This window comes from Rhinopithecus bieti, unplaced genomic scaffold (assembly GCF_001698545.2).
Source record: "Rhinopithecus bieti isolate Rb0 unplaced genomic scaffold, ASM169854v2 scaffold_15296, whole genome shotgun sequence".
NCBI classification, from domain to species: domain Eukaryota; kingdom Metazoa; phylum Chordata; class Mammalia; order Primates; family Cercopithecidae; genus Rhinopithecus; species Rhinopithecus bieti.
This window is the reverse complement of record NW_016809075.1, coordinates 1675610-1686667: the sequence shown is the minus strand read 5'-3', so window position 1 is coordinate 1686667 and position 11058 is coordinate 1675610. Positions and strand designations below refer to the sequence as shown.

Here is an 11058-nt window from a genome sequence, read left to right as displayed (position 1 = left end):
GAGGGGAAGAGAGGGGAGGAGAGGGGAGGAGATGAAAGGAAAGGAAAAGAAGGAAGGGCAGACAGACAAAATGAGAGAACTCACACTTCCTAATTTCAAAACTCGTAACTTAGAATTTCAAATTTTATATTATTTTTCTTAAAATAAAATCCCAAACACAAATTGTACAATCATCAGGACCCACAAAATTAGTATTTACCCTTGGTTTGAATAGTGGCTACCATAGGTGAAGAGTGAAAAGTAATGACATGTGATCAGAGTAGGATGTAAGAGCCACTGTTGTATTGTCAATGTTCTATTTCTTATGCTCGATAATAAGTAGATGAGTATTTATTTTGTTATCATCATTTGAAATGTATGGTTTTTTTTTTTTTGAGACAGAGTCTCACTCTGTCGCTCAGGCTGGAGTGCAATGGTCAGATCTCAGCTCACCGCAACCTCGGCCTCCTGGGTTCAAGTGATTCTCCTGCCTCAGCCTCCCGGGTAGCTGGAACTACAGGCACAGGGCACCATGCCCAGCTAATTTTGTATTTTTAGTAAAGATGAGGTTTCACCAATGCTGGCCAGGCTGGTCTTGAACTTCTGGCCTCAAGTGATCCACTCTCCTCAGCTTCCCAAAGTGCTGGGATTACAGGCATGAGTTACTGAGCCCAGCCTACTCATTGGACTCAGTAGGACTGAGTATCTTGAAGGATACATTTCATGATTTCTTTTTAAAGGATATAATCACCCCTATTATTCAATGACATAATTTGGGGACATATGTCAATTACTTGGAGCTACAGCACCGTCAGTGGGTATCCAAGAGAAAAAACTATAAAAGGTAAAAATAAACATTTTATCATCACTATCTATGTACTTTTATATGTATCTCACAAGATTTCCAGGATAGAATTGAAAGTAGAGCTTAGGTAATACTGTTAGACAGGCAATGATAATAGCTGTCACCCTATTTAATTTGAGGCTTGGCTCAAAAATTAACATAATATTGGCTACCATATGTTGAGTGCTGACTATGTGACAAGGCACAGAGTGAGGTACTTTCAAAGCAGTATTACCTTTTTTTTTTTTTTTTTGAGACGGAGTCTTGCTCTGCCACCCAGGCTGGAGTGCAGTGGCCGGATCTCAGCTCACTGCAAGCTCTGCCTCCCGGGTTTACACCATTCTCCTGCCTCAGCCTCCCGAGTAGCTGGGACTACAGGCGCCCGCCTCGTCGCCTGGCTAGTTTTTTGTATTTTAAGTAGAGACAGGGTTTCACCGTATTAGCCAGGATGGTCTCGATCTCCTGACCTCGTGATCCGCCCGTCTCGGCCTCCCAAAATGCTGGGATTACAGGCTTGAGCCACCGCGCCCGGCCAGCAGTATTACCTTTACTTTTCCCAGCAACCCTATAAGACAGCCCATGTTTTTCCATGATTCAGTGTTCATTAGTAAACAGAACTTCCTTAAGGAACACTAAAAGTTACAGACATTTCTTCCATCATGTCTTCTTTCTAACTCTTTAACCACTCCATGTACTACCCATCTCTTAGAGTAGCAAAAGCTAAATGGGATATCAAACGCATGCCTTATCCTTTCATTCTAGGCAGATACCTTATCTGGTCTGCACATAAGCTTTAGTTTCTCTTTACTTTCCCAAATGTGAATCTTAAAGTGAAAGAACAGAAAGAAGTTCTGCAAAGCAATGTAAAAGAAATAAGGTAGATTCAATCCCAATCCTAAGAAGCTTATAATGTAAAATAGATAGGATAAATGAAGATTAAGACCATAGAAGAACCCCAGGAACACATTGTGAAGAATATTATAAAGTTGTACTATGTATGGAAGCCTTATCATAAAGGTAAAAGCTATTTTTTATACACACCTACAAGCCTGGCTAAGGTTTAAATGTAAATAGATTAACATAGCCATGATAAAACATACGTACTATCTAGAAATTCCCAATGTACTCCTCCTCTAGCATTTGAGGCATCTAATTTGAAATCAAAAATTGCAAAACAGGTGGTTGATTCAATATCCCTCCCAACTCCCTTCTCTTCTTTTAAGTTCAGAGTATAAGGATTGTAATACCTCTTCAGGCCTTCCTAAAGCTGGTGTTCCTGTAAGAAGAATGGCTCGTCTGGCTTTCTGTACGATTGGCAATAAAATCCTGCTGCGAGTTGCATTTCTGGATTTCATGTAGTGTGATTCATCCACTATAACTACTTTGAAGTTCTGGTTATTCAGTGCATCTATCAAAGTCTCTGCATCTGCGGTTAAGAGACCATAACCCAGAACTGTCACTTTACTGGTTGATATTCTCCTAGAAAAGAAAACCCATGTACTTAAAAAATATCTCAGTAATGACGTTATCATAAACAATACAACTCTATTGCGAAAAAATACAGAGGAGAAGAAAGAAGAATAGAGGAAAAATAAAAGGAGATGGTACTATTACTGAAACTCTTAAGATTTCACAATCCTCAAATCTAATAAAACAGGATCCAAAATTTACAGTTTTGGATAACCAAAACCAAAGTTTTAGTCAAATGATCTTCGAAAGATTTTGACATCAAGCAAGTCACATTACGTTCTGACAATATTTGCTTCTGTGTACCTAGGATCATACATAAAATGGATACTTAAATATTAGTTGACTTTTAATGAAACCTTCACACAAATAGGATACCAGTTTTTCAATCCAGATGCTACTGGTATTTTGAGCAGGACTAAGTGAAGCTCTGCGGTGCACTGAACAGCCCCTCCTGCTCAAAATACCGGTAGCAGAACAGACATACAGGGCTGTTGAGTGCATTGCAGAGCTTCACTTCCTGGTCCTACCCATTAAAGGACAGTGGACAAGTCACTGTGACAACAAAAAAGTTCCTGGACCTGAGGTGATGAAGTGTGAAGTGTGGTTAGAAGAGGCGGGTACCACCTCACATCAAGAACCATTGAACTAAAATGATCCCTGATCTTTAGATTTCTATAATTCACACATCTGTAATATTCTTTATCTTGCTGTCAATACATTATTCATTTACATATTTATGTCTGTTACCATATCATGAGATTGGTAAGGGCAGGGAATGTGTCTTACTTGTCTTTTAGTAGTATTCATACACAGTGCTATGATCCCAAATAAAGTTTGTAGAATGAAATAGACAAATAAATTCATTAATACTAAGACATATCACTTTCGCATTTTCTGTATCACCAGAAAAAAATACAGGACAGAGCCAGTCTTCTGCAATTCTCTGTCCTCTAACAAAAAAGGTAGAGCTCCTAAGCAGCCAGAACCACTAGGGCAACTGCATTTTAAGCCCTGGATTAATCTACTTAATACAGAGACCTATAATGTTCTTGTTTTTTTTTGAGATAGAGTCTCGCTCTGTCGCCCAGGCTGGAGTACAGTGGCGCTATCCCGGCTCACTGCAAGCTCCGCCTCCCGGGTTCACGCCATTCTCCTGCCTCAGCCTCCCGAGTAGCTGGGATTACAGGCACCCGCCACCACACCTGGCTAATTTTTTGTATTTTTAGTAGAGGTGGGGTTTCATTGTGTTAGCCAGGATGGTCTAGATTTCTGACCTCGTGATCCACCCACCTTGGCTTCCCAAAGTGCTGGGATTACAGGCGTGAGCCACTGCGCCTGGCCAAGACCTATAATTTTCTCACTGTATTCAAACACCAGGAAGAGCCTGAAGAAGAAAAGTACTGGATTAATTACTATTATTACCTAACTTAGGTATACTGAGAGCAACATATAGGAGACAATGGCTTCAAAGGCCACTGCAGCAGTCTGTAGCTTCTGTCCTACCATGTCTTGACTAGTAAACAGTCCAGGCATAACTGATATAAGCCAGAAGGAAAGTATAGGCATTTGTGGTGGACATATTGGTATACACCTAAACCTGTTTCTTTAAGTACCTGGAAGACACTGGGTAGTTTTCTGCCCTTAACTAACATCCTCCAGGAAACTTCTACTCTGGAGTTGTAGATATATCTAACATATCTCAAATACAATTCAAATAAAAATATTATCCACCATTTAACTGCAAGAGTATATTTTCAAAATAATATAAAAACTAGCCGTATTAGCTATAAAAGATGACGGAAGAGTCATTTTAAGAAAATTTAAATATGAACATTTAAATAAGGTGTATCAGCCAGGTGCAGTGGCTCACACCTGTAATCCCAGTACTTTGGGAGGCCAAGGTGGGCGGATCACGTGAGGTCAGGAGTTTGAGACCAGCCTGTCCAACATGGTGAAACCCCGTCTCTACTAAAAATTTAAAAAGTCAGCCATGCGCGGTTGGTGGTGCCTGTAATCCCAGCTACTCAGGAGGCTGAGGTAGGAGAATCCCTTGAACCCAGGAGGCGGAGGTTGTAGTGAGCCAACATGGTGCCATTGTATTCCAGCCTGGGGGACAGAGTGAGATGCCGCCTCCAANTATATTCTACTGAATTAGCACTGCAAAGTTGAAAGTGAAAAGGCCCTCCATACATTTTGTGTTTCCTCCTTCCACATTCATAAGACAACTTTATTTTTACATATACCTTTGATGTTAACAGTCTTAGAGAATACAATACAGTATAATAATACCAAAATTAAAAAATCTAAGTATTAACAGATATTTATTTCAGTAGATGTACTGTTTTTTATTTAAGGTTCAGAAATAGATAACTTTGAACCTCCAGAGACATAATTTGTATGAATCACCTACACATTCCATGTAACAACTCATCAATATTCAAACTGGTTGTCTTATTCTAATGGCTAGAAAGCAAAATGAGGAAAAAAATACTAACAACACTATAACAGATTTTAGAGTGAGAGCCTCCAATAAACACAAAGCAAATATTTTCAAGATATAAAATATTAAAATTATAAATAAGGAAAATCAAACTTACTAATGAGTCATACACAAAACTTGCATATTAATTAACAAATTGGAAAGCAAAATCTACTAAAGTTGCTGACAATAAAAGATCACAAAGCTTCAAGTCAATCAATGAAAAGTTGTGAGATTTATTTTTGAACCTTAAGATAGTTTCAAATATGTTTAAGGTATATATAAAGTATATATATATATATCTTTAAAAGCATACATATTTTACTTTTACTTTAAAAATGTACCATAAAGGAACTTAGAAATAAAATATACTGTTGGGTTTTAGATAAATAATTCATATTTTAAAATGTAAAATAAAATTCTCCATACTACTTATTCCACTTACTTCTAAATTATGATCTATAGGTGATATTGCATTCTAAAACATGAATACACACCAGGTACACACAAGGAAGACTTTTTTTTCTTAAAGATTAAAAAGTGGTTCTTACCTAACATCAGTTTTATTCTGAATAACACTGATTTCTTCTGGACTTAGCTCTGGGATCCATTTTTCAATTTCTTCTGTCCAAGGGTACCTCAGAGACGAAGGGACCACTATTAACAGAGGCCATTCCTCTTTATAGAAGTAAGCAATTCCAATTGCCTGGATTGTCTTTCCTAGACCCATCTAAATTAAAAAAATAAATAAATGCTAATTAATAATAAAGCCTAAAATATTTTAAAAGAAAACATTTATCAAAAGTTTTATTTAAGAGTATTATTAGCTGGATGTGATGGCTCATGGCTATAATCCCAGCACTTTGGGAGGCTGACATAGGTGGATTGCTTGAGCCCAGGAGTTCAAGACCAGCCTGGCCAACATGGTGAAACCCTGTCTCTATTTTTAAAAAGTACAAAAAATTAGCTGGGCGTGGCAGCGCGCACCTGTAGTTCCAGCTACTCGGAGGCTGAGGCAGAAGGATTGCTTGAACCCAGGAGGTTGAGGCTACAGTGAGCCTAGACTGAACCACTACACTCCAGCCTGGGTGACAGAGCAAGACTGTCTTAAAAAAAAATGTATTATCAAAATAATTTTCCAATGTAAAATTAGTTGGATTATACAGTTAATAAAAAGTTTGAGATTATAAGGACCTGTAAAATTCATTAAGCAAATCACATTATGTTCAAACTATTCATGATTGAACTTAAAGAGACAAAATTACTCCTAAGGTTAAATATTAGTTAAGTTGATTTTATATAATTAGTTTTATAAAATGTTATGTAACCATTTATAGTCTCTCCTCTTACACAATAGTAAATGTCTTAACAGCACAAAACCATGTTATTTCAAAACTAGAGTAAGTACTGAATGATGCACATTTTACAAAACAAGCAGACACAGAGAAGTTAAATTATTTAAATCACAGCTGGATGATCCAAAACTAGTATGAGATCCCAGGTCTCAGGTGTCTTCCCACTTGATTTGTATCCACACTGTCACACTGCCTGACTTCTAAGCTGTTCCAATTTAAAAAGTAGTCACTTAGTGAATATTTATAGTGTTTTTGTTCAAAATAGCCAGAAACTGGATATAACTCAAATATACTTCACCTGTGCATGAATAAGCAAATGATGTCATATTCATACAATGGAGTACTATTCAGTAATAAAAAAAGAATGAACTCATGCTCTACACAACATGAATAGATCTAAAATGCATTTTGGTAAGGGAAAGAAGCCAGATTCAAAATCTACATACTATATGATTCCATTTACATGTCTCATTCTGGAAAAGGTAAAAAAAAGGGAGCCATAGCAGATCAGTGGTTGCCAGGGGCTGGAGGTAGGGGAGAGGAATAGCATGAGGGAACTTTTGGGAATGGAGTCAGTCTATACCTTGATGTTAGCGGCTGTTACATAACCATATGCATTTTTTAGAACTCACAGAATTGTACACTAAAAATGGGTGAATTTACTTAAAAGTGTGAATTATACCTCAATAATCCTTACCTTTTTAGTAGTTACTATGGCAAACAATGGGAAAGACAGACTAAAAGACAAGCCTTGTTTACCAGACTATACAAACAGAAAAAAGAAAAACGCAGAAACTGAAAACAAAGAGTCTAAAATGAATTTTAAGTGCTGAGCAAAACTAAAGAAATGAGAAAAGAGCAGATATTAGACTTTTAAGTTTCCATTGAGAAAACTTTATTTTGTTCATGTATTTTTCTTTCAACTGCTCCTGTTAACAACAAAAAAGCAATCTTAGAATAATTCATGCAAAGTTGTATTTATACATTCATGGGATAATAACTAGTATGTTTCATGTCTTCAAAGCCGTCCAATTGTCATACCTGAAGCCACTCAAACATCACTGGATTCTGGGACCAACTTGGTTCCAATACAGCAGAACTTTAACAATCACAGATCTTTCTTTTTTTTTTTTTTGAGACGGAGTCTCGCTCTGTTGCCCAAACTGGAGTGCAGTGGCCGGATCTCAGCTCACTGCAAGCTCCGCCTTTTGGGTTCACGCCATTCTCCTGCCTCAGCCTCCCGAGTAGCTGGGACTATAGGGGCCCGCCACCTCGACCGGCTAGTTTTTTGTATTTTTTTAGTAGAGACAGGGTTTTACCGTGTTAGCCAGGATGGTCTCGATCTCCTGACCTTGTGATCTGCCCGTCTCGGCCTCCCAAAGTGCTGGGATTACAGGCTTGAGCCACCACGCCCGGCCCTTTTTTTCTTTTTTTGGACGGAGTTTTGCTCTTGTTGCCCAGGCTGGAGTGCAATAGCACGATCTCAGCTCACAGCAACCTCCACCTCCTGGGTTCAAGCCATTCTTCTACCTCAGCCTCTGGAGTAGCTGAAGTGGCATGAGCCACCACGCCCAGCTAATTTTGTATTTTTAGTAGAGATGGGGTTTCTCCATGTTGGTCAGGCTGGTCTCGAACTCCTGACCTCAGGTGATCCGCCCACCTCAGCCTCCCAAAGTGCTGGGATTGCAGGTGTGAGCCACCATGCCCAGCCAACAATTACAGATCTTTACCTGGCTAGAGTTCTTCAGTGTGTTACTTCCCCGCCTCAACGACTCTGCCAAAAACAGACTTCCAGGAATTGAGGCTTGGCCCTATTTTTTGTGTGTGGACAATACCACTAACTTTGTGCTATGGTTAGGGGTCTCTGGTTTTGTTTCCTGCCATGGTTTCATAACACATTTTCTTAATTTCAATTTATCTGCAAATAGGATCTGTTTTGCTTCTCCAATTTTCTGGAAAGTAGAATTCTCTCTCTGCAACCCAGATTCTATCACCAGAACCTCAGCTGCTTGCTGCTAAATTTACTTGGTGTCAGTCACCTGTCTATCTATACATTTTGCACTTCATGTATGACTAACAGTGATCTGTGTTGGGTTGCCAGGCAACTCTCTCCCAAAGACCGCCACTCCTCAAAATTTCCTAATCTTGTCTACTCCTCAAAATTTCCTAATCTTGTCTACTGAGATCGGGTGGGTAAGCCTTCAACAGGATAAGTAGAATTGGGACTTGAAACAATAGGTAGAATTAAAAAAACGAAATTTCAGTTAGATAGAAAGAATAAGGTGAAGAGATACATCATCCAACAGGGTAACTATAGTTAATAACAACATACTACATTCTTAAAAATTGCAAAGAGTAGATTTTAAGCTGTTCCCATCACAAAAAATCACCTGAAGTAATGCATATGTTAACTCAATGTAGCCATTCTACAATGTATACATATTTCAAAACAACATATTATACACCATAAATATATAATTTTTATTTGTCAAATAAATATTTTAAAGAAAAAAATAAGAAAATAAGTTTTAAGTTGAGGACAGGCGAAGAAAAGGGAAACTAGCCTGAGTATGGGTAAGAATAATCCTGATATGTTGGGAAGCTAATTTGATTAGAAGTTTGAATATTTTTGTCTTCTAGTTCTCTAATTCTGTATTCTTGTATCTAATCTATTAAATCTACTAGAATTAACTCCAGATGTTATTTTTCAGTTCTAAAATGTCCACTAGAATCTGTTTTTGTTATTGCTATTGTTCTAACATGTTAAAAATTCTTGATTTTTGTTTGTTTTGTTTGTTTGTTTGTGTTTTGAGATAGGGTCTTGCTGTGGCTGGAGGGCAGTGGCGTAATTGTGGCTCACTGCAGCCTCGATCTGGGCTCAAGCAATCCTCCTAGCTCATCTTCCTGGGTAGTCGGGACTCCAGGCATGTGCCACCATGACCAGCTTTTTCTTTTTTTTTGGTACTTTTTGGCCAGGCTGGTCTTGAACTCCTGAACTCAAGCAATTCACCTGCCTTAGCCTTCCAAAGTGCTGGGATTACAGGCAAGAGCCACCATGCCTGTCACCAAGGGTAGAGTACAGTGGCACAATCTTGGCTCACTGCAACCACCTCTACCTCCTGGGTTCAAGCGATTCTCATGCCTTAGTCGCCTGAGTACCTGGGGACTACAGGCGAGTGCCATCACACCTGGCTAGTTTTTGTTATTTTTAGTAGAGACAGGGTTTTTTGTTTGTTTGTTTGTTTTTCTGTTTTGTTTTCTTGAGACGGAGTCTTGATCTGTCGCCCAGGCTGGAGTGCAGTGGCACGATCTCGGCTCACTGCAACCTCTGCCTCCTGGGTTCAAGTGATTCTCCTGCTTCAGCCTCCTCCCGAATAGCTGGGATTATAGGTGCATGCCACCACTCCCCGCTAACTTTTGTACTTTTTTTTTTTTTTTGAAATTTAAAGAAAAAATTTATTGAAGATCTGAAAAACAATTCCTAAAAGATTGACTTTTCCAGAAAACTAGCTACACAATGCATTGCGTCTATCATGTTAAAAAATGCATAAGACACAAATACAAAAACCATGAAACAAGCCACCATTCTTCAACAATTTGAGCAAAGATAAAATGCCTAAGTAACAACATGGATGACTTGCAAAGGATGGGCTCTTTACTTTAAGCACCATTTAAAAAAGAAAAAAAAGAGCACAAATGGATGAGTGTGTTCAGTTATATACACTGAATTGAACCTTTGGCACTAGGAATCAGAGCATTTTGTCATATAGCATTAACACGTATTATAAAAGTGCGTAGTGTCAAAGGAATAGAACCACCAGCATTCAAAAGCAGCTTTGTCAACTAGGCAATAAAACACTCTACAGCATATCCCTCTGTTGTCCATCATTGAAAACACTGGCAGCAAATTTGAAATGAAAAAAAAAAAAGAAAAGAAAAGAAAAGAAAAGAAAAAAGGAGCTATTACTCCTTTTATTTTCTCTGTTTAAAAATCAAACAGAAAACAAACATCAATTGTTATACACTAACATCTTCAAAGCACATCGTTTGTACAAGAGATAGACTAAGAACAAAAATGTGTTTACGGAGATCCAAACATAACCGAGTGAGAGTGCCTCTCACACAGCTTTCCGATGGTACTCAGGAGGAGCCACTTCGTAATCGCTGGCACTAAACAAAGTTGCAGAATTCTTTGCCAGGTACTTTAGGAAATCGTGAAGATAATTGAGTAATAAAGCAAGGCTCTTCTCATCCAGAGGTGTATAGGCCAACATTGCTCCAATTCGTACAAATAATCTGAGGAGATGTGGCGCTCCATACACCTGGGACATGGGTGCATCGGGATGATCTGCAAGAATTTCGGCATACTGTGGTCTCTCAAATTTGTAGAGTAGCTGGGTGCCCAATATTACATTGAAGTATTCTTTTATCCCTGCCACAACTTAATTAACCGCATACTCCTTATTATCTGTGTTTCCACGAGATTTCTTGTAATTTGCATAATCCTCAAGAATGGAATCCACATTCTTCTTGGCAGGAAGATAAAAGAGCTGTTTTTGCCTGGTAATTAAGTCCAGTCATCAACAAGCCACGGTTTTAGTTCTTCAGGAATCTTTACTTTAACTTGAACTCTGTTGATGAATGTTTCCTCATTTTCAACAGTAGGATCTACCCGGGCCCTTTTCTTCCGAGGAGGCTGAGGGGTCTCACTGGTACTGCCACCATCTCCATTTCCAGGTGTTTTCTGTTTGTTCTTTTTTGTTTTCACTTCAACATTTTTCTGTTGCAGACCAGATGTCTTCTTTCCTGGGGCAGCCCCTCTCATCTTCCCCTCTGCATACTGCTCCTGATTGGCTTTTTGAAGTTCTCGCTGTTTCTGCAAATTGGTGTCCACGTATTTGAGTACTCTGCTCTCTGGAACCCACTCATCC

General features: G+C 38.7%; 1 protein-coding gene and 1 pseudogene across 2 annotated transcripts in view; both read right to left on the bottom strand.

Annotated features, from left to right (window-relative positions):
* The window catches only part of ZRANB3 (zinc finger RANBP2-type containing 3), a 320084-nt gene that overhangs the window by 146684 nt on the left and 162342 nt on the right, over nt 1–11058 (bottom strand). The window contains 2 exon segments of the mRNA XM_017888482.1: nt 2071–2302; nt 5324–5502. Of these exon segments, the coding sequence (XP_017743971.1) occupies nt 2071–2302; nt 5324–5502 (411 nt within the window).
* LOC108539641 (mortality factor 4-like protein 1 pseudogene) overlaps nt 9560–11058 on the bottom strand; it is a 6277-nt pseudogene continuing 4778 nt past the window's right edge. The window contains exon 2 of the transcript XR_001888445.1: nt 9560–11058. The product of XR_001888445.1 is annotated as a mortality factor 4-like protein 1 pseudogene (transcript).